The sequence below is a fragment of the Ostrinia nubilalis genome, chromosome 25, assembly GCF_963855985.1.
Source record: "Ostrinia nubilalis chromosome 25, ilOstNubi1.1, whole genome shotgun sequence".
Classification (NCBI taxonomy): Eukaryota; Metazoa; Arthropoda; class Insecta; order Lepidoptera; family Crambidae; genus Ostrinia; species Ostrinia nubilalis.
Genome location: NC_087112.1, coordinates 9,837,586 through 9,861,072, shown reverse-complemented (window position 1 = coordinate 9,861,072; position 23,487 = coordinate 9,837,586). Strand labels below are relative to the sequence as shown.

The 23,487-nt window shown below is 40.3% G+C and overlaps 2 protein-coding genes and 1 long non-coding RNA gene across 3 annotated transcripts in view; all 3 read right to left on the bottom strand.

Annotated features, from left to right (window-relative positions):
* Nucleotides 1-3,942: 3,942 nt before the first annotated feature.
* Nucleotides 3,943-8,337, bottom strand: LOC135084115 (phospholipid scramblase 2-like). The gene is made up of 6 exons (XM_063978859.1): nt 8,188-8,337; nt 7,057-7,226; nt 6,187-6,328; nt 5,510-5,621; nt 5,098-5,233; nt 3,943-4,039 (listed from the first exon to the last, which is right to left on the bottom strand). The coding sequence occupies exons 1-6, from the start codon at nt 8,290-8,292 to the stop codon at nt 3,943-3,945; spliced, it is 762 nt and encodes a 253-aa protein (XP_063834929.1). The 5' UTR covers nt 8,293-8,337.
* A 2,673-nt stretch (nt 8,338-11,010) lies between these two features.
* LOC135084166 (uncharacterized) lies at nt 11,011-14,270 on the bottom strand. Its single transcript, XR_010259771.1, has 2 exons — nt 14,165-14,270; nt 11,011-13,404 (listed from the first exon to the last, which is right to left on the bottom strand). It is a non-coding gene; the product is annotated as an uncharacterized LOC135084166 (long non-coding RNA).
* A 200-nt stretch (nt 14,271-14,470) lies between these two features.
* Nucleotides 14,471-23,487, bottom strand: part of LOC135084041 (transcription factor EB) — a 143,233-nt gene continuing 134,216 nt past the window's right edge. The window contains exons 6-12 of the mRNA XM_063978784.1: nt 22,649-22,820; nt 21,880-22,121; nt 21,316-21,462; nt 20,687-20,801; nt 16,171-16,295; nt 15,502-15,616; nt 14,471-14,742 (exon numbers count right to left, since the gene is read on the bottom strand). Of these exons, the coding sequence (XP_063834854.1) occupies nt 14,471-14,742; nt 15,502-15,616; nt 16,171-16,295; nt 20,687-20,801; nt 21,316-21,462; nt 21,880-22,121; nt 22,649-22,820 (1,188 nt within the window). The remainder of the gene's footprint in view (nt 14,743-15,501; nt 15,617-16,170; nt 16,296-20,686; nt 20,802-21,315; nt 21,463-21,879; nt 22,122-22,648; nt 22,821-23,487) is intronic.

The window sequence follows — 23,487 nt, the reverse complement described above, 5'->3', positions numbered from 1 at the left end:
CCTTTTCAAAGTAATTTAATTATGTAGTAAAAGTTGCTGAAAGACAAAATACCTATTTCTGAAGAATGTTGTCGACAAGTAACAAAAATAACAAGATAATAATTAAAATTGGAAGTAAACATACTTCCAACTTACAGGAGCTTTAGAATGAGGCTAAATCGACTTCAGCAGACTTGAAAAAAATAATACAAAAAGCTGAATAAATAACCTTAAAATCCAATAAGAAATATTTAACCCCCTAATTAAAAAAAGATTGGTTGAACTTTGGTTTAAAAAATTGACATTTAGTCTGGAAATGTCATTTTAAACCAGTGTTCGTCCCGGGTTTAGCTTTTTTATAATAAAGGGGTAAAAGTTTTCGAAGCTTATATCGAATATATTGGAAAATAGAAGTAATTTTCGTGGTTTGCAATTGAAATGTTGATCATTATGAAAAAAATACTAGAAAGGAAATAAATTTAGTTGTTATGAAACCCTTTAGTAGTCAAGAGTTGCTGAAAAAGTGCTTAGCTGAGCGTTATGGGGAGCAGAAGATGTATTTGAAGCTCGGAAATTGAAATTCTAAGTAACATAATGAAACTGCAAAATACATGGAAACAAAATTAATTCTTCTATAAAAAGCGTGAATTAAAATCCTAATGATTTCCCTGGGCAGGCCAATATTAATGACGACGTCGTTTGAGATGAAAGAAAAAGACAGTAACTTAACTTACTTTAACTTTGACAAACGTCAAAAATCTGTCAAACTCCATACAAAAAGCACCGGTTATCGTTACATAAAGTTATTAAAGTTTGTAAGATAATAACGTCACTTTTGGAGATTTTAATAACTTTTTATTTTATTTTCTCTGAGCTGTTATCGAAATCGGGAATGAACGCGGCACGCGCATTAACCCTACATCAATCCGGAAAATCATCAATAAATAAATCACACAATTACGTCCCTTCAAGGGAAAAACGACAAAAATACTCTTAATTGAAGATTATGTTCGCGTCAAATGTCGGCTTTAGATTAGCGTCGAAAAAAACTGTTTTTTGTAAAAAAAAGTTTTTATTAAAAAGCGACAAGCATTAAAAATCGTCGCGAGGGTCGCTCAGGGTGCATCTGTCAAACGAAATTTGGGGGAAAAAATGAGAAATTGTTGAAAAATGGGTTAAATGTTGAAAAAACATGGACGCGGGAGGGTTAGGTCGCATTGAGCGGCAGTGTCAATATTTTTCGGCGTGTTAACCCTACTCATGACGTCACGCTTCGTAACTTTTGAACTCCGGTTCAAAAATAGGGATTTTAATGCGGATAATTTTTGAACATTTCTGTATAGAGTGAGGGAGTGGTGATAGTAGAGTAGTAAAGGTGGATTTTCAAAACTATAAAACTTGCAAGATACGAACCGACGAGATGGTCGGACGCGGTGAGGAAGACGGTGGGCGGGAGTTTGCATCGTGCGGTCCACACAGCTTATGACCGCAGTCTGTGGTGGAACACTATCTGTGGTCGCGATCCTCATCAGTGAGGGACCGAGGAAGAAGAAAACTTGCAAGAATATTATGAATCGTGACTCTACCGCATTAGTGGATATTGACCAAGTAAGTAAATGGATAAATAAATAAGCTGATTAGCTTTTGTTTTATTTTTTGAAGGGAGAGACGAAAAACCCCAATTATTGTGTAGGTAGGTACTTGGTTCTCAATAAATGTCTGATTTGAAGTTTTATCACTCTTGTTTTACTATAGTTTTTACAAGTTTTAACATAATATCATTTGCGTCTATCTCATAAAAATCAACTTTACGCAGCTTTTTTAAAAATAAATTAGTTGCAATAGATGTAATTTTAACTTAAAAGTCACGTAGTTGTACGATTTTCTTTTTATGGCTATAAATAAATGACAAAGGAAATTAAGATGGACGTAAAAAAGATCTTTTTGTTTTCTTCCATTCACGGTCTGCTGCCATTTTAATGCGTTTTTTATTCGCATTAAATAACAATGAGTACAATCAATCACCTTCCGCCGTACATCTTGACACGGCGTCCCCTCGACCTTATTATTAAACCAAACAAAAAACATTTTCAAAAAAGTCCAATTTCCCAAAAAAAGTAAATCCGTTGTACATTTCCAAAAAAATAAAAAACTCTAAATCACTTTCTAAAAAGCCATTGTCGTCTTTAAACCCTTGCTTGCACACGTGACATACGCGCGCCGCTTTTTTATTTCGAAAAAATATAAAAAAAACTTTAATTCGCTAAGTACTACACCCAGTGACCTACATACACCCCGATGTTTTTTCCAAAAATGCGTAAAAGGGACCCCTTTATTATGTTTTTTAGCGCGTGATAGTGTAATTGAATGCAATCCTTTGGAAAAGGGTTCAATAAAATACCCGATATTAACTTTTTTCCGCGAAATTTCTGAACGAAGCGCGAGCTGTCATTGTGCGCGCCAAAAATTATACGTTCTGTCAAAATCGCGCGCCATTAAATTCGACAGACATCTGCCGATTCGAAAAAAGTTTAAATACAATGCAAATAGGGGTGGCCGCGTGCAGGACATTAATTTTTAGGGGAAATCGTCATTTTTGCGTGTAAAAGAGAAAAATGCATTTAAAGTATAACAAACGGTGTCCCCTCATTTCAATATTAATGTCCGATACTTAATTATATGGGGAAATGTAAACTTATTTGCTATTGAGATTGAATTGAGATTCGCGTGGCTTTGGTGTTCGATTTGCATTTTTATGTTCAACTTAGATTTTTATTATTTCTGGAAATTTATGGACATTATTCAAAATTGTATTGAGGGCATGTCGGGGTGCTTAACGAGCTTCGCAAGTATTATTCAGTACCCAGGGTAATATTATGTGAAAATGGAAAATATCCTTGGTCATAGATAGATAAATTAACTCAGGTAAGTTGGCAGCTTCATTCGAGCTCCAGAAGAAATGTGTAGAAGTAGTCCTTACATAAATACGAAAATATTTTTTCGTCAAGCACTCCATCGTGTCAAGAATGAGGGTTTTCGCGAATGAAAGATCCGCTAGATGGCGGGACGTGGATGTGGGGTCTGAATGCTGCGTGATTGGTGGATTTTGACTTGACTTACTTGACTTATGGTCCTATGTCCCCTAGATGGGGCAGAGGGCGTCCACAACAGTCCTCCATCTCGTTCGGTCTTGAACTTCTCGCTTGATCTCGCTCCAGGTCTTGCCGATCTTCTTCGCCTCGTCCGCTACAGTGCGCCGCCAAGTTTGCCTGGGTCGACCACGTTTGCGTTTTCCTTGGGGATTCCAATCCAGAGCCTGCTTAGGGATGTGATCGGGGTCCCTTCGGAGAGTGGCCAATCCAGTTCCACTTGCGGCGCTTGATCTGCTGGTCGATCGGAATTTCGTGGCAGCGTTCCAATAGCTCGACGTTGGAGATTTTCTCGGGCCAGTATATGCCGAGAATTCGGCGAAGGCAGCGGTTGATGAAGACTTGCAGCTGGTGCGAGATAACCTTGGTGACCTTCCACGTTTCACACCCATAGAGCAGAACGGATTTATTGATTACGGTGGATTTTGACATATCTGTCAATGTCATGTCAAAAATAACCAATCATGCAGTATTTGGACCTTGCGTCTACGTATGGATTTTTTATTCGCGAAAACCCTCATTGCATGAAAAATGCACAGTTTCCCATCACCCACGCGTCCTTACCCTAACCGTTTTCGAGAAATCAAGCGTTGCTATTTGCATACATTTTTGGCTCACCTTATATTATTACAAGTTTTTAATAAAAACTAATGAAGTTGGACCAGTGTAGTGCCCTTTTCTGAAATAAGTCAGTCAACATTCACAGCATCACTGTGCCAGGTTGATAGACCATATAAAAAGATGCTAGTCAGCTGTCAGAATATTTGTAATGTAAGTAAGTAAATAAAAGCCGTTCAGACCGTGAGCAGTATATTCAGACGTCATAGTACATGTAGTCCATGAGCAGCGTCGCGGCCAGCAGCAGGCCCTTCTCGACCTCCGTCAGCCCTCGCTCGAACGCCACGCCGAATCTGTCATGGAATACCATGATAGATCACTCCTTATTGGCAAGACTAGAGTACCTATTTGACCATACCTAGTTGCTTTCACAATCGTTCGTTCGTTTCAGCCGAATGACGTCCACTGCTGGCCAAAGGCCTCCCCCAAGGGCCCCAAGGATTTCCACAACGGAGAGTCCTGCGCTGACCACATCGTCTACATCCAGGATTCCAGGCACTTCCCGCGACGCGCGCTTTCGCAATACTTCGGGACTATTCCCACCTCTAGTTCCCACCGCTGCAACTCCTGTGTAGCGGATCTACAGCTTGACCGCCAATAAAAATCCATCTAGCCATCCTAGTATTTTCGTTTTTTAAGTTGGATACATTGCATTCATAAAGCCTAATGGTAAAAGATCAGTAGCCAGTATTAGTATGGACTGCAAATCTAGCTGAAAACTTTAGCATCTCTGTAGTGTCCATTTTGCATCTCGCAGCGTTGATAAGGCGAAACAGCAGACATAAACAGTATACCATCTAATACATACATCTAATTTTTACAGTTTAAAGAGTCCAGTATATCAGACTAAATGTTGCAAAACAGCCTTCATAAGATGCTACAGTGTATCTTCACTGACCTGTCAGTGACCGGGGCCATGAACATCGCATGAGCCAGTCCCTGCCAGCGCTTGCAGGTGGCGCTTTGAATATGGCAGCAGATTACCCATGTTTTTTGCAAAACAGCCTCTATCCCAGCTCCATAAGATGCTATAGTGTTCCTTCACTGACCTGTCAGTGACCGGGGCCATGAACATCGCATGAGCCAGTCCCTGCCAGCGCTTGCAGGTGGCGCTTTGAATATGGCAGCAGATTACCCATGTTTTTTGCAAAACAGCCTCTATCCCAGCTCCATAAGATGCTATAGTGTTCCTTCACTGACCTGTCAGTGACCGGGGCCATGAACATCGCATGAGCCAGTCCCTGCCAGCGCTTGCAGGTGGCGCTTTGAATATGGCAGCAGATTACCCATGTTTTTTGCAAAACAGCCTCTATCACAGCTCCATAAGATGCTATAGTGTTCCTTCACTGACCTGTCAGTGACCGGGGCCATGAACATCGCATGAGCCAGTCCCTGCCAGCGCTTGCAGGTGGCGCCGACGTGCGAGCCGTCCGTACGGAGGATCTGGAACTGGACGTCTCTGAAGCAGCTCACAGTGACGTGGGGACCTGGAAGATGGGAGCGATTAACAGGTGACTGAGGAAAGCTTTCCTTATTTTAGTTCCTTTCACGGTGCCAATATAACAAGTGAGAATGAAACAGTTCTTATGTCCACTGAGTCTAGAAATGAATAGCTGAAGACAATCATGTCTTTACATTAACAACGCTGGTGGTAGTAATTCACAAACTGTAAATTGAACTCTTGTATTTCAGAATCAGCCTGATTCTACTATCAAACTTTTTTAAATAGGATGTTAAAGATTCACAAGTTAATGGTAAAGTACCTCGTATCCAGAAAATACTGTCTCCATCATCATTCTTGACGAGGTAGATGGGCCGGATGGCTGCCCACTGCTGTTCTATGGTGCCGATACGATGCTCGGGCGGTGCGAACACCTGCAAATACATACTATCGTTATTCATATAAGGACAGCCAGATTATTAAAGATTGGGAAGACAGACGATGGAAGAGAGTTGGGTGAAGGCGGCTGCCAAACGGCCTGTCTGAAAATAATGGGAGAGTCGTATGTTCAGCAGAGGACGTCCTATGGTTGAGATGATTATGAATAATAGAAGTTTTTGGTGAGCTGAATGTTCTGAAATCAAGTGGCAGTGGGCGGGATACATAGCTCGTAGAGCTGATGGCCATTGGGGCAGAAAGCAGCTCGCGAGTGGCGATCACAGGCCGGAAGCCGTATTTAATACTCGTAGGCAGGCCCCACACTAGGTAGACCGACGATCTAGTGAAGGTCACGGGAAGTACCAGGATGCTGGCAGCGCAGGACAGGTCGTTATAGAAATCCTTGGAGGAGGCTCCTATATTCATATTCATCTGATTGATTTCGTTGCGGATCCAAAGACAGTTTTCCCTCGGGACAAACTTGACCGTTTACTGGTTGGGTTATTAGCGGTCAAGCTGTAGATCCTGGCTACACAGGAGTTGCAGCGGTGGGAATAGTACCTGAATGTTCTGGAGTTGGCAGGGCAGCACTCGGCCGGTGAAGGCGAATGGGCGCCGTATCCGCATCACCTCGCGGCCCAAGCTGTTGCTCACGCGCAGCTCCAGCGGCCGCAGCCCGTAGCAAAGGTAGCCCACCCACCATCTGAAGGTAAACAGGTTAGGTTAATTGATGAGTAACATTTTGCTAACTTTGGTTGACTGAGAAGTGAGAACTGGTTGGTTGGGAAAATCGAATTGGGATTTGAATTCATATCATTACTGATTACTGAGTTTCTTGCGCTGCTTCTTCTCAGCACTGGCCCATATTACTGTCCCGTAGCAATGGTAGAGTTGGATAAATAAACGATTTGATTTGATTTAATTTGATTACGCTAACTGTATTGATGAGCGACTGAGATAAGGAGATACATTGGTGGACTTTTTTTTTAGCTTTTCATAAGTGCCAAAATATTGGTCTATACTGAATAAAATATTTTTGATTTAATTTGATTTTAATTTTAGCTTTTGAGCTTGGATCGTTTTAAGATTAGCTAGGTAAGATAGTACTCGTAGAGTCAAAGCCTCAAAGGTGTACATATTTTATTAATCACTAGCGGGCGCCCGTGTCTTCGTACGCGTGGATCCAGTTTAACCCCCTTAGGGGTGGAGTTTCGTAAAATTCGTTCTTAGTGAGTACCTATGTTCTAAAATGAACCCTCATGCAAAATTTGAGACTCCTAGCACTTGTAATTTCTGAGATTTCGTGATGAGTCAGTGAGTCAGTCAGTGACCTTTCGCTATTATAAATATAGAAGATTATTTATTATTTTCATTGCCAAATTGGCATAGCACTCTGCGTGTAAGGCAACTTCGTAAATGGAGTTAGCTTACTTGTTCTCCTCCTCAACAGTGTACACGAGGTTCTGGTCAGGCGTGCGGACAAAGAACTTGTTCCTCTTGCCTCTCAGGAACAGAACGTTCTTGACCCTGAGCCGCTTGGTGATGAGCAGCCGGTCCACCGGCGTCAGGTCTTGGAGGACTCGGGGCAGAGGCAGGAGTTGCTGTGCCAGATATAGAAGTCATTATGTATACTCAACATCAAATAAACCGCACCTACCGCGACGCGAACTTTAAAGATTTTCTTCTGACACAATCATGGTGCCCCAACAATATTGGTGTTATTTGAAAGCCTAATAAATATCCTTAAAGAAAAACACCTTTAATTTCTTAATAAATGATTAACATATACCGTAAATGTGACTTGAAAAAGGACCTCACTTTGGGCTCACCTCTGGGATCAATTAGACCAATTTTTATGGTTTTAAAACCAAACAATGATCTCACGTGTCCTCTTTTACAGATGGATAGCGATTAATTGCAACTTAACAGTTTTATAACCATAAAAGTTGGCTCAAGCGTAACTACCTATTGTTTGATTAAGTGACTCTGGATCCTTCTAAGGACACATTTTTGGGGTAAAAACCTTTCCTTTAATGAAATGACGTTTAGAACTAGGCTTTTAAATGGTGCCAATATTGGTGGGATGTGGGGATACATATGTTTGAAAGTGCTTGTCGCGGGAGGTGCGGTTTATTTGATGCCGAGTGTATTAACTACCATTTTAGTCACAAAACGTCGACGGAATGCCGCTCCCGATGATTTCCAGATTGGCCGGTTAGTAGGGGCCTGTATCCAGCGCCTTCCTGCTACCTTTATGAGGTCATCTATCCATCTTGTAGGTAACTACCGTCAAGCGCAGCGTGGGACATAATATAAAATGAGAAACTAATTTTATCTGCCTGGCTGTTATTTTTAACGCTGATTTAAATGAATATTTTTTAAGTCATTTAAATTAAGTCTTCCCGCACCAAACCGAAAAGCGGGTGAAGCCGCGTGAAAAAAGTATTATGGTTGTAAATTGCGCCTGGATGCGATGCGGGCAGCGTAGGACCGTAGGCCATAGTCCAGCATTGGATATCATTTGAACGAATTTAGTAATGGATTTAAAAGGTGTTCCCTTACTTCAACCTCCTCCTCAGCTTCAACCTTTGGTTCCACATCGATTGGCTTGAACACCTCCGGGAACGGCTGCGTAGGCACGGCCGGGATTGGCGTCGCTTGCGTCATGGTGCGATTTGTAGGTCTCTTTATGACCTACGTATTTTATGGTGTTTGCTCTTAATTGGGATGATCATCCAAGACCAGCTTCTTCAAGAGGCTTTGTAGTAGAGTGCTTGTATACCTGCGATCAAATAGGCATTCTTAACAACGAACATAAAACTGTACATGGGCTTATGTGGCCCAAATGAGTGGGCCACCAACCACTGGGCAATGGAGGTGTTAAACGATGCGTTTAAACGTTGATAAAATTTTATAAAAAAATCCAATAGACAAACTACTTATGCGCAAAAGGGCTATAGGAAATGTACTTACACAAGCAATGTTTCTTGTAATTATTATTAATGATTTTCTACAAAAATAATAGGACACCTTGCAGAAAAGATTAGCCCTTCACTAGAATTGAAAAAGCACAGATGTGGCAAAGGACTTACTGATTGCACAGAGCACAGAATGGCCTCAATATAATAAACTTTGCACTAAATCCTAAATGAAATAACAATTAACACTACAACATAATTTTAAATGAATGTCGAGGGTATTTGCGAGAATGTTTGTTTTCTGTTGATGTGACAGTTGTCTTTATTGACAAGAAAATTGTCGGTGAAAGCAGAGTGAAAGAGTTTCATAGTCATTGGTGAAGTCTATGGTGGGTATTTTTATATGGATTTACTTATTTTTATAACTACCTACGTCCTACACGTTGACGTGTTACGCGCGTTCTTTCGTCCTTAGGCTATAGCTGAAAATCAGTGGTTTGCTTTTAAGTAAACCAATTACTGAGCTATTGCCGTTTTGCATTGCTGCAACACACATTTCTGTATAAAGTGTGTATAGTTCCAAAATACTGGACTGTCCTGTCGATGACATTGACAGTGGGGCGCCACCGTCAATACCGGATCGCTGGTTCAGATTTTTGCCATGTTGGAAACCATATAGTTGAACGATGGTAGCGCCCCCCTGTCATTGAGTTTGGCGGGACAGTTCAGCGTGGGTCATCTATACCTATATTGTATGTCATAATGATTTTTTTTCTTTTTATTTCTGTCTTACCATACCATGTCATATTGTCCTGAGGGTAGGTACTATTTTATCCTACTTTTGGTACTTTCTGTTTGTAATGTGTGTTTCTGTTATGCAAATAAACGTTTTATCTGTCTATCTATCTATCTACCCCATAGACCTATCCACAGCGCTTTTCTAAGCCCACAGCAAATAATTTAAATTATTTTTAGTACCTAGGTATAAGTTAACAAATCATAGAATACATAAAAAATCTACTTCATCTTAGAAATACTATACAAAATCTTTTTAGGGGTAGCCTTTAGTATATAGCTAATATAGCTTAGGTGTTTCGTACAGTAAATACATTTAATTACACATCAAAAAAATACTTTTTTTCGTTGAAACCAGTCTCATTTCCAAAATGAAACTGGAGCAAAAACAGCAAAAACTTCACATTTCGCCGCGAAATTCTCAATCAAATCAATACTTTGCATTTTTTGCATTCGTCCCCCTAAAATATGCATCGAACATGATCCGCCATGCAAATGGCAGCCATTGTGCGAGGGTTCATTTAAATTTGTGAAAAAACTCGGAAACTGTAGCGTATTATGCGATGCAACAATTGCGCGGTCACAATGCAATGTAGGGTCCCCATGATTTCCAATATCTTAGGATTAAATAGCATATTAGCAGACTACAAAAATTTCCCAGTACATCATTTATATAAAGCTCCAAGCTATTTTATAAAATAACGGCGCACAAACCTCTTCTCCTCAGTGCCTGCCACGTGCTTGGCTGAGCCCGGTGTATTTTCAAATTGCTGTGATGTAGTACATAAGTATTTGCAGAAATCATCAGAAATTGATGAAATAGACTGTAAATTCCTTTGGGGCTGGGTCCCTCGCTCACTAAATGCACTTTGAGATTGACAAATGCAAACTTATTTGGAGTCACCGCAAGCAGTTTTCACTGGAAGCTCTTGCAAGCTCAGCAACTTCAGTTTGCAAACAATGTTGTCAATTTGATACAAATAATGTTATTGAGAACAATATACATTTCTTGCAGATTGTGTTGTTCTATCATTTACGAAAATTAAGTAGGTATACTAATAATTACCCATTTGGTAACAATACCCATATCCCAGTATAGACTATAGTGTGGTCCCTCTACATTTTTAATGTGTCGCACGCGCCGACTTGCGCATGCGTTTTATGCAAAAACGCAAATTTCGTTCGAAATTTGAAACGGTCTATTGTTGCAAATCTGAATGGATAAAAATAATCGTTGCAACTTCAGTTTGGGGAGAACCTTTGTCTGGAGCGTGCCCGATGGAATTAACAATAGTTTTTGTGCGGTGTTTAATCAGGATTTGCAAATGGTCAAACTTGGTATCGATTAAATATCACCAAATAAATTATTACTAAAGATAAAATTAAAAAATCCAAATCCCAAAACGGGATTTTTTTTTATCACAGTCGGCACAATCATGGTTTACGTTACTTTAAAGCGTATCTAATGAGTTACATCAAACGAGATACGCTTGTATTTATTTATAAGTCGTGTATCGACAGAGCAAACTCACAAACAGTGGCTAGATACATGTCTTTATATTATTTTGTATCATTGTTGATACAAAAATTGTTTCCTATTTGTAACTATGTACATAAATTAGTAGCTATTTTCCGTAGACTACAAAAAGGGTATTTTAATAAAAGGCGAATATTATTCTCGTAAATTTTGTTATTTACTTTTGTACTTTAACATTTTTAATCTCATACAATATTAAATAACATTCATACATAAGTTTGTGTTTGTGTTTCGCTCGAGACACAAAATTCCACATAAAAGATATAGGTAAATTATTGCGTTTTATCGTAAGTAAATAGCTAAATAAATCATATAATAAAGTTTTCACAAATAATATAGTTGCTAATTCGTTTTCTAAGTTATTGAAATACAATATCATTTTTTTTTGTAGAATTAAAGAAAAAAGAGAACTAAATATAATGTAATGCTTCAAATTTGCTAAACTACAATGTACAGGTCAAACGAAAAAAAATCTTAAATATTATCTAAATATGAACAAAATAATCTATTTACACGATAAACAATATTTATTACTATACAAAGTACATATTAAGGCACATAATATCACTTTTAATACGATATTTAGAATATTATCTACAGAATTACTAAACGCAGGTGTTACGAAGGTCCAAAATTGTAGGTAAACATTTTTATTTATTTATTTCGTTATTTTATTTCCCAGCGAAATTCACACACACTTAACTTTCACAAGAAGTAACAAAATAACGATTCTCTCTACTATTATTAAAAATAAAATCTACTATAAGGCTCACTGATTCGCATTTTACTTAAAATTAGATAAAATAGCTTTTGTTCGATTTGTTTAACAACAAAGTACCACTACGCTTAATATAGGGTGTACAAAAATAGAAATTTTTGCATTCATCAAAAAATTAGCTGCGCCAAAGCAACATTTTTTAACAAAATATTTCGGTAATACAAAATCACCCTAATCTTACATTTCTTATACAGTTCAAAGATAAAATACTGAATTATGAATCTAAATTACAGTTTTTTAATAAATTCATCACAAAAACTTAACGTACACACGTGAATTGCTTAACCAGTGTTAAAGATTTTTAAAAATCTCATAAATATTTACAAAATTTAACATAAATAAGCATCTGATGATTGGCTAAAAGCAAGGCACTTTGTGATATTCACATAAAAATAGTAAAATATCTCAATAAATATCATCTAAAAATATATTGTATCACATTTTTATGTAATTATGGTCCTCTAGTTATTATCCCAGTTATATTGTATATAAATATATAAAATAATATATTCTATGTAAAATAGACACCATTTTAGTCTCCAGAAAATAAGTAAAGCACCGTTAATTTTACAAAATTCCTTGTAAAATTGCTTTTATATCAAAATGTAAAATACAACAAAAATCTTGTTTATTTTTAAATACTTTTACGTTAAAAATAGTTACGTAGATTTTGACAAATCCTTTTTTTCAAAAGCTTAAAAATCTTAGCACAACCCTTTGTTTGCACAGTGGGCCAAAATTTAGAAACAAGTTATAAAATCAACTAAATTAATAATATCTCTAAAAGATGAGCTGGTAACTAATGTATCACGACCTTTTAAATACTTAAGTCTAAAATTAGGACTCAAAATATTCCAAATAGTATTTTTGACAAAGTGATCTTTGGTTTTTCAACTGTGATTCAAAAAATTAGAAAAATGTAAGCATTAGTCGTAGAAATTGCAGTGTTTTCAGGCAAACAAAAATTGTGCAAGAAGAATTCATCAAATCAATAAAATAATTTGAAATTAAAAAAGTTTTGCTGTACTTTTCTAAATTAAATAGTAAAAATTTTAAAAATGATAAGTTTGAAAAAGTTGATATTTGATGTTAATTATCTACTCAAACTTCATTATAAGTTAAAATGTACTGAAATCAATTGCATGATACGATTCGATCTGGACATACGACAAAAATCCACGCATACGTCTTTTATAACCAGGTTGTAGAGATCTTTTTTATTCAAGTGTTTATAGTATCCAGGTGTGTTCTAAGTTTAGGTTTTTACTCAGTTAAGAGCACGAAGAATTCCATCTGTGTGCACCAAAATCTCACAAGACACCACAAAGAAATGGCATAATATACTTTAATTCTTTGAGTCAGCTGTTGAAATGGGCGTAGAATTAGGTATTTCAATTTTTTTCTCGGGTATTAGCAAAAAAATTCGTTGTCTGGTTCCACAGAACACAAAAAATTGTAACGAACTTCTAAAACTGTCTTGATCTAGAAAACGCAGTAAAACTTGTTTATACAAAAGTATAACCATCATGTTCCAATATACTGCGTGTTTCGTACCACTGGGCATTTTGACTGAGTCTGGATTCTTGGCTAAGCTCCCAAGTCCATGTCGAAGCAATGTTGCCGCGGGTGGTGGTGGGGAGAGTGCGGCGCGTGGTGGTGCGGGCCGCCCAGCAGGAGTGAAGGTAGACACGTCTCCCCTAATCCTGACATGCCTCCTAGTCCCATCGATTCGGACATTAGAGATGAAGATCCTGGTGGGAAGAAACATACAAATTAATGACGAGATAATACCTGCCTTGTTCTGCGTGAAAAATGTTTTAAACCTACAGTTCTGAGTTCCACTAGGTAAGATTTTCATTTTAGACTGCAGATATAAAGCCATATTTTCCCACTTTGTTTCAAAAGGTTTTCTTATCAATATCTCAGAAGCTCAGCGATCACAGCGATGCACGATGCCTAGTTAGTTCATGGATTATATAATCCCACTAAAAGAAGTCGATCTTTTGAAAATAATGCCTTGTATTATACTTAATGTTTTGAAACTACAGGCAGACAGTACGTAACTAAGTAACTAGGATATTTTATAAGAAGATAGCTAGCAATGGTTGTATAAAAGAGATGGTGTTCTTTGAAATTTCTTGGAGGAGGTAAGACCAGTGACTTGTTGAAATAGCGATAGATGCTTGATCTTCGGCACTCTTTGGCGAAGCTAAGTACCTACGTTGAATGATGATCATGATGACGATGAATATGAAGAAGACGTAGAAGAAATAGCAGAAGAAGATGAAGAATAAGAGGATAATGATAATATTGATAATGATGATGCTAATATTATCTGGCGAGGGCCTGCTGCAAGACGCCTCGAGCGATCGGCCGCGTCTATACCAAATGTACAGCTGGAACGTCGGGAGAAGATGATGATGACGGCGATAAAGAAGCAGAAGAATATGATGATAAAGAATAATAAGATGATGATGAAGAAGAAAATAATGATGAAGTCGATGACGTTACCTGGCGCGTGCGTGCTGTAAGAAGCCTCGTCGTGCAGCATGGCCATGGAGCGGTCGGCCGCGTCTGCTACCACGTCGCTGAGGCACAGCTGGGAGGTGATAATGATGATGATGATGATGATGATGATGATGATGATGATGATGATGAAGACGATGATGACAATATTACCTGGCGCGTGCGTGCTGTAAGGCGCCTCGTCGTGCAGCATGGCCATGGAGCGGTCGGCGGCGTCTGCTACCACGTCGCTGAGGCACAGCTGGGAGGTCGGGGATGATGATGATGATTATGAAGAAGATGATGACAATATTAACCTGGCGCGTGCGTGCTGTAAGAAGCCTCGTCGTGCAGCATGGCCATGGAGCGGTCGGCAGCGTCTGCTACCACGTCGCTGAGGCACAGCTGGGAGATGATAATGATGATGATGATGATGATGAAGACGATGATGACAATATTACCTGGCGCGTGCGTGCTGTAAGAAGCCTCGTCATGCAGCATGGCCATGGAGCGGTCGGCAGCGTCTGCTACCACGTCGCTGAGGCACAGCTGGGAGGTCGGGGATGAACACAGCATGGGGTCACCTGGAACGATGGAGTGGTTGAGGATTTGCGTTTTAGAAAGTCATGGCGAGGGTCAATCGCGCAGTAAATTCTCGTTAGTTCTCTCTAATCGTTCTGGCGCCAAATAGGTGGGGGTTATGTCTATAACCTGAACAGGGTATTTTCTAGTACTCCTGGATATTTCAGAGGAAGAATTATGTCTCTAGTTTCTGGTATTAAAGAGGAAACAGCACAACAGTGTTAGTGCCAGACTGTCGATTCGAAAGTCAGGTTCGAACCCCTGAATTATTTTGGTGAATACAGGAATCTGGACATTACATTTAGCTGGAGGGGTTAGCGCAGTTATTAACGAACCCATCCTCACACTGCGTTGTGTGGGGTGGTTCGAGTCTATGAGGTCCACCTGACAAGGGATCCAAAAGGCGACATTCTTTCTGTAACCTATCCGAGTGCGTTCTTTCTGGTACTCAAGAGAAAGAAACAGTGGTTTGTAGAAAGTATGTGAGTTTAGCGTGCTATGGAGAGGGCTATGCTTGGTGTTTCTTTGCGAGATCGAATCAAAAATGAGGAAATCCGTAAACGAACCAAAGTCGCTGACATAGCCCGACGGATTAGCAAGCTGAAGTGGCACGCAGGCCGCTACCGATCGATCAACGTGGAAAGCATTGGGGAAGGCCTATGTTCAGCAGCGGATGTCCTATGGCTGAAATGAAGATGAGTGCTATTTTCTGGTACTCAAGATCAAGAGGAAAAAACGTGTGGTATTATGGGAAATCTCACCCTGCGTGACGGGGTTGTGCGAGTCGTCGTCCATGAGGTCTTCGATCTGCGCGAGGTTGAGCACGGCGTCGCTCTCGCTGCCGCCCAGGAGCCCTGGCGAAGGCGACAGCCGCATCTGTAACACAAGGAAACTGTTAAAATTCTGTAAGCTACTTATTCTAAATATATTGATCTCACAGTTCCACTGCTGGATATGTTGCTGAAAAGCGCTACGAAGTGACGAGTGAATCAAATATTGTCCAGCGCTTATGGCTAATGATATGCATTTTGATACTTCTGGAATGGGATCTAGTGTGAAGTGTCGATAGAAACCAAATTGCGCCTTAGGCTTAGTGGCCTAGGACCTTTGTTGAAGTCGTAATCTGAACATAATGGTTTACTGCTATTCGTAACACTGGAGTGTTAGTGTGTCAGTCACCCTGCTGAACGTCAACGGCGCGGAATCTTATTTTTTTTCAGTGCCTCAGGTTGATTGAAATTGAAATCTGACCGAAACCAAAGTGGAAACATAATACTCCATTACGTGTTTTCCTATATTTTATTTTACACACAAGACATACTGAAACCATCTTGTAAACATTAGTTATTTTTCCATATGGGCAGAAGTTATAACTCGAGTCTCGGGTTTCAATCTCGCTCAGATTACGGTGGAGTGGAGTGGTGACTTACCTTAATGTCTTTATGGCTGAAGAGGTTATCGGGCACGGGCTCCAGGCACAGGTCGGGCTCCAGGCAGCCCAGCGACAGGCCCTCGTCGCGGCTGAGTGGAGAACACGAGCCCAGCTTCAGCCCATCTGGAACAAGCGAACGAGGTGACATATTGGGCTTTGGATTTAGGGATCTATCAGATTTTTTTTAACTTCTACAAAGCACTCTTAGACAGTTCTTGACATAACCTTCCGAATGTACTCGGGGCAATCAGGAAATTGACTTTTGATGACAATAATATGATGGTAGTTGAAAATTTTCAAGCCCGCCCGAACGGACGACTCCGTGAGCCGCCAGTCTGCTTGTGACCACCGTGAGTACATAATGTAACTCATTCATAAATGTCGCGTTAAGACCCGTGTCTTTCTGCTTAAGTTGACTTTTGATGAAAAGCAGTTTTACCTACACAGTTTTCAACATAATAATATCGCTCTGTTCAACATAATAATGTAGTCTGGTGAGGAGAAGTAGCTCAATATTCTCAGTTAGTATTGGATAATATCGTCACCGTCGTGGCAGAATTAAATAACTGACACTTTTGGCAAAAACCACTTTTTCCACTTTTTGTATAGTAGAAAGTGTTACCTATATTTTGGTCTTACTCTCGTGGTAATATCTATGATATTTCCAAAGATATCTTCAGTTTAGTGAAACCATTGACCATAAATCATAACTCCGTTTGTTGTAGAATTTACGTGGCTAAACTGAATAAGTGACTTTATTTAATTCTGCCACAACTCACTGCGAAACATTGCTTAAAAATACTTGTACTAAGAAAGTCAATAAGTGACTTTATTTAATTCTGCCACAACTCGATCCGATCAAAATACTCGTACAATTGTGTTTTTGATTTATTAAATTTTTGTAACATTACTTTAAATGTTACTTTTAATTTCAATGTTCATTACTCAGATGTTGAATCTGTATAGTTATTGTCATTATCATCATCATTTCAGCCTTAAAGGACATCTACTGCCGAACATAGGCCTCCCCCAATGATTTTCAATATGACCGGCTGGTAGTTGTCTGCATCCAGTGCTTTCCTGCTACCTTTATGAAGTCCACGTTGTGCTTTCCGGTACGTGTCCTCCACTCCAGAACCTTGCTGCTCCATCGTCTGTCAGTTTTGCGCACTATGTGCCCTGTCTCTTGTACAGAAAAACCGAGCATAGCCCTCTTCAAAGCACGCTGTGCAACTTTGAGCTTATTTATAAGGCCTATAGTAAGAGGCCGCGTTCCCGAGCCGTATATCTTTAGGCACTGAGATATTTTGGACAAAAGGATGTTGTGTAGTTTCCCGAACGCTGCCCAGCCGAATTGGATTCGACCTCTTTCTCTACCTAGCTGAAACGTTTGTCCAAGGTAGACATACTTGTCAACAATCTCGAGATTCGAGCTCCTAACTGAAACTGGGTATGGCGCAACATAGACATTCGACAAAAGCTTCGTTTTTCCATGTTGTTCACCCGAAGGCCTACCTTTTGGGAGATTAAGGTCTTCGATCATTGTGCCGAGGTTTTCCAGTGATTTTGCCATGACCACACAATATCGTCGGCTAACCGAAGGTGAGTGATGTAGGTACTCATCATTGATGTTTATGCCGAATCCTTTCTATTCAAGGAGTTTGAAAAGTCTCCCAATGCAGCGGTGAATAGTTTCGGAGATCCGGAGATATAACATCTCCCTCATGCCTCGCTGTAGAGGAATCGCCCTCGTACTCCACTCCTGTACTCGGACGAACATGGTGGCGTTTCTGTACAAGCACTTCAGCGCGAGGTCATTCGTGGTAACTTTCGAAAACAGCTTATAGACATGACTCAGAAGCTAGATGGGTCAGTAATTTTTCAGGAAGGTTTTATCCCCTTTCTTGAAGAAGAGTACCACCACGCTTCTGTTCTATGCCTCTGGCGTTGTTCCCTGGAGTAAGATGAAGTTAAATAGTCTCTGAAGGACTTGACTTCAATGTCGATGTTCCGCCTGCGTTCAGAAGCTCCGAGGTTATTCCGTCATCACCCGGTGCCTTGTTGTTCTTTAGGTGTTTGAGAGCCATCCTAATCTCGTATAGGCTGATAATGCTGATATCCACAATATCTTCGTCGAGGAATACCTAATGGCTACCCATAAAACTTTTCAATCTCACCCAGAACCTCGGCTTTTGTTGACGTTATACTCCTTAGCTTCGTCAGCTAGCTTCGCCTAATAGAGTTGTCTCTTTCGAACACTTTCGAGCCTTGGTTCCGCTCTATCGCCTCTTTAATACTATTTGTATGAAAGTTTCGAACATCATGTCGCAAGGACTTCCATATCTGTCTATTGAGCTGCCGATGTGCCTCAGCGTCAACGGAGATCTGCAGTGACATTGAACGTCGTTCTGCCATGACGTTGAGGGTAAGGGATCCCTATGGATCCCTAGGGAGAGATCCCTATTACAGTTTTATTGTTTTTGGAATATTTTAATTTTGATATTCATTTCGATGTTGGTTCTTTCAATTTAATTTCAATGTTATGGGAATTTGATGTTGATGGTTACCATAACAATTTGTTAAAACATTTATCTATAAGTATTAAATAAGTAGGTATATTCTAGTCTTATTTAACAATTTTACAGATTTTGACTAAAATTGCATTAACAAAACAAATAAAATAAAATGAATAAATCAACATTTCGGTCAACAAAAGCGTGGCAAAATTCAACAAGTGTACTTATTCAATGGAAATATTCGTTTTTGTAATACCTTGGTTGTGGCAAAACTAAATAAATGACATACAAAAACTAAATAACTGCAACTTTGTTGTAAAATACGGTTGTGGCAAAACTAAATAATTACATTTTTTTATTTAAAATTATACAAAGTAACATTATCGAAGAATATTGAATTAATAAAGGTAAATTGGCTGTATAAAATATCAAAAGACCGATAGTAAAATATTTTTACCCTTAAAAGTTATCGCCATTTTTAACGAAAAAAAACACAAAAACGTGAATATCTCGCAACTTTGGTTTTGTCAGTTATTTAATTCTGCCACGACGGTGACGATATTCTCCAGTAGATATATCCTGAGATGACAGCAAGAGCTGGTCTGGTACCAAGCACTCAAGTGCAAGTTTTTCCCAGGGATCGAAATTCTTTACTTGTGGACTTTTAAAACGACCGAGGGTGTTGTAACAATCTACTATATAAAAATAAGTCGGGTTTTCCTCCCTGACGCTATAACTCCAGAACGCACGAACCGAGTTCCACGGTTTTGCATTCGTTGGAAAGGTCTCGGGCTCCGTGAGGTTTATAGCAAAAAAAATTCGGGAAAAGGGGATAAAACGGGATCCACGCGTACGAAGTCGCGGGCGGCCGCTAGTTACTATTAAAATCATAAAGCTGGTGTCAGATTTAGTAAGCTGACATGCACCCGCAATGTTCTAACCGCAATTTGAACAATTGCACAATATTTTTTCAATCCATATGTCTCCTAAAGGAACCGAACCTAGGATCTTAGAGTAGGTAGCTACCTAATGCGTCGAGCGCGGACAGGCACTCTTCAGGCGCCGTGTTCCGCAGAGTCTACGTTCCACATGTTCCTATAGAACCAAACCATGGAATCGTTATATCCAAACCAAACTGGGAATAATTACAGTGATTTTTCTATACATGTGCCTCACCATCTAGGAACCCAACCCATGTTCGCAACCACAGTGATTGTCTTATCAAGGAACCGAACCTAGGATCATATCTAGCACGTCGCAATTACAATGATTAAGTCCCACCTAGGAACCGAACCTAGGATCTTAGAGTAGGTAGCTACCTAATGCGTCGAGCGCGGACAGGCACTCGCCGGGCGGCATGTCCCGCAGAGTCTTCATTCCACAATGTTCCTTAAAGGAACCGAACCTAGCATCATATCTAGCACGTCGCAATTACAATGATTAAGTCCCACCTAGGAACCGAACCTAGGATCTTAGAGTAGGTAGCTACCTAATGCGTCGAGCGCGGACAGGCACTCGCCGGGCGGCATGTCCCGCAGAGTCTTCATTCCACAATGTTCCTTAAAGGAACCGAACCTAGCATCATATCTGGCACGTCGCAATTACAATGATAAGTCCCACCTAGGAACCGAACCTAGGATCTCAGAGTAGGTAGCTACCTAATGCGTCGAGCGCGGACAGGCACTCCCCGGGCGGCATGTCCCGCAGAGTCTTCATTTCACAATGTTTCTTAAAGGAACCGAACCTAGCATCATATCTGGCACGTCGCAATTACAATGATTAAGTCCCATCTAGGAACCGAACCTAGGATCTTAGAGTAGGTAGCTACCTAATGCGTCGAGCGCGGACAGGCACTCCCCGGGCGGCATGTCCCGCAGAGTCTTCATTCCACAATGTTCCTTAAAGGAACCGAACCTAGCATCATATCTGGCACGTCGCAATTACAATGATTAAGTCCCATCTAGGAACCGAACCTAGGATCTAAGAGTAGGTAGCTACCTAATGCGTCGAGCGCGGACAGGCACTCCCCGGGCGGCATGTCCCGCAGCAGATCGGGCGGCGGCTCACCCAGCTCCATCAGCGGCGCCGGCTCCGTCTTGGGCAGGATCACCTCCTGGAAGAGACACGTTTAAATTTCAAATTTTATTACTTCATAAGCTGTGTGGTTCCAGCAGAGTAGAATAGAACCACCCCTAAGAATGGGGGAGCCACAAGAAAAATAGGTTTCACTGTAGGTATATATCGTCAAAATATTATGCATTTTTCAGAGCAATTTTATAGACAGGCACCTACACGTTTTAAGAAAATAATGCTCGTTTTCACCATCATTCTCCAATTTTTAAGTGACCCCTATGAAAACAAAATTCCTGTTATGTGTTACCAAAGGGGTCACTTAAAAATTAGGGATTGATGGTGAAAACGGTCATAAGTAATTTTAAATTGCTTCTCTCATTAGATACCCTCAAATGAGCCTTAACTTGATCATGAGCCTAATGATTATGTGAATGGCATTCTCTATCTTTTCGATGACGCTCAAAAATGTATTAATAGATATTTTAGTAAATAAGTAATTTTTATTCATGACCGTTGTCCAATTGCGTTAAGAATATTACATCGCGTATACTCACAGGGGTGGAGGCGTGCGCAGGCGACGCGTGTGGCTCTGAGCTGCTCGCGGTATCGACGCCGGAGTCGTCGGTGTGCGGCGACGCCCAGCCGCCGCTGTCGCTACTCGACACCGGCAGTCCGTGCAGTTTGGCTAGACGTTCTAATTCCTGGAAGCAAGATTATTAAATATTAAGTCAGGCTATACATGGCAGTTCCATCTCATTAGGCTCTGGTGGACACCGTTGGATTGAAGTAGGCAAAACTCCGATTTTTTGGCGGGGAGAACCCACTGCCAGTTCCATCGCTTTACTCGGCGCAAAAAAAGGGCCTAGGTGGATTTAGTAGGGCTGCTAAGCTGTTGTATTCTAGCTTTTTTAGGAATTTAAGTAGGTAGTGGAAACGAGACGTAGAAGACAAACGTCCATGTAGTTGGACTTTTGATACTTACAATAAGAAAGTTTTTTCTCATGAGAATTTGACCTAAAACGTCAAACCTTGTAGTGGTAAAATCAGGCATAAAGAAAGCAAAACGTTCGGGGGTAAAGGTCCCAATTAAAGTCAATTTTCTAGCGTGATCTACTGACCTGTATCCTCAGCATCAGCTTCCTATTATGCAGCTCTATCTGCTTTCTTCTCTGCTCGCTCTGCTTGAGCCTGTTGACTTCATCTCGCAAGCACTTGATGTAATCTACACTGCTCTTGAGGATCGTGCCTTTGTTGGGTCGCACGTCACGGATGACGTCATAGAAGGGATCGTTGGTCTTCGGCAGGAGCGTCCCTAACTCCTTGATGCGGTCGTTAATGTTGAACCGGCGTCGTCGTTCAACTGGAATGGAGAGAATGGACAAATCAATAAAAATCCCAAACAAAGTAAGGTCGTTTCTGTCTAAATATACTCGTATAAAAAAGCACTGAACACAATATCTTTTGAATTTTATTGCATTACACCAGATATGAGATAAGATTGGGAGGATTTAATCTGTAACCATTCAAATTCAAATTCAAAAACGTTTATTGCATGTCACATTACAATTTATATGTTGTTGCAAAATAGAGGTATACATGTGACGCCCTGCAAGGGCACAGCAAAACAGAGAGGAGCAAAACACCATTGAAGGAAGACAGAAACGATCTCAGTCGGCAAAAGTGCATCATAAGCCCTGCCCTTTTGCTCTTAATAATAGAAGCTGTCAAGGTCCTAATTCATAGTGGCATCAAATAAACAATAAGTTTTTTTGGTATTGAATTCAATTTTTGAATTCATCATGAAATTGAATTCAATCGAGAGTCGGACTCTAGAAAAGTAAACTACGGAAGCGTTTAGCAGGTAATACTTAAGTAGTTTTCACTTACTCATATTATGATTGTCCTTCTTCTGCCGGTCTTTTGCTAAGGCGTGCATGTCGGCATCGGACAGCAGGGCGCAGTCCCCGGCGACCGAGCTGGCCGTGGATGGAGGACCCGATGACGAGAGAGGGCCCGCGCCGCCGTCCAGGGATAGGATGTCCTCTAGGAACTCATCAGCCTGGAATGAGAAAGAAGAGTCTTTGAGAACCATAGAAAAGAAGAGATTAGAAGAAAATACCTTGAGATAGTGAAGCATGCTAATGTTGTAAATGTGAATGTAGATAGATCTGTCTGTAAGCTTTTCGAACCAGCTAGATGAATTTTGATAAGACTAGATTGGGCCTTAGAAAAAGACATGGATTTTTATTTATTTATCACGTTGGCGATAGTGAAAAGTAATAATAAAATAGTGTGTTTTTGGAAGTAGGGAAGATTTTCTGTTATTGGGAAAGAGCTCTTTGTCTCTGAATGAAGTTTCGTCATTGTCATAATACATAGTATTAATTTCATTCAGCCTTGATTATTCTTGATATTGCAGTCCATTGCTCATGTAAGCGTCTTCCAAATCACTATTATCCGTTTTTACAGCCAAATGAACCTTGAAAAGGCTGCTATGGAATGAGTAGACCAAGTATAAATACAGGTATAACATACACATCCATGATATCTTAGCTTAGGTTTCTAGACTGACCTCTGAGTTGGTTGTACCCACAGAACAGAGCCCGGGGCTCACCAGCGAGGAGGTAGACGCGGCCCACCAGCTCCAAGGCGAGGTTTCTAGAGTTTCACTAACTTTCGTTTAGTTGTATATTATCTGGTGTCCACACTGACCTCTGAGTTGGTGG

Bases quoted from the DNA above. Each gene is read 5' to 3' on its own strand.
- LOC135084115 (XM_063978859.1), bottom strand. From the start codon at position 8,292: ATGACGCAAGCGACGCCAATCCCGGCCGTGCCTACGCAGCCGTTCCCG. The intron at 7,227-8,187 runs GTAAGGGAACAC...TATCTGGCACAG, and splicing joins AAGCTGAGGAGGAGGTTGAA to CAACTCCTGCCTCTGCCCCG. The intron at 4,040-5,097 runs GTCAGTGAAGGA...ATTCCATGACAG, and splicing joins ATGGCCCCGGTCACTGACAG to ATTCGGCGTGGCGTTCGAGC.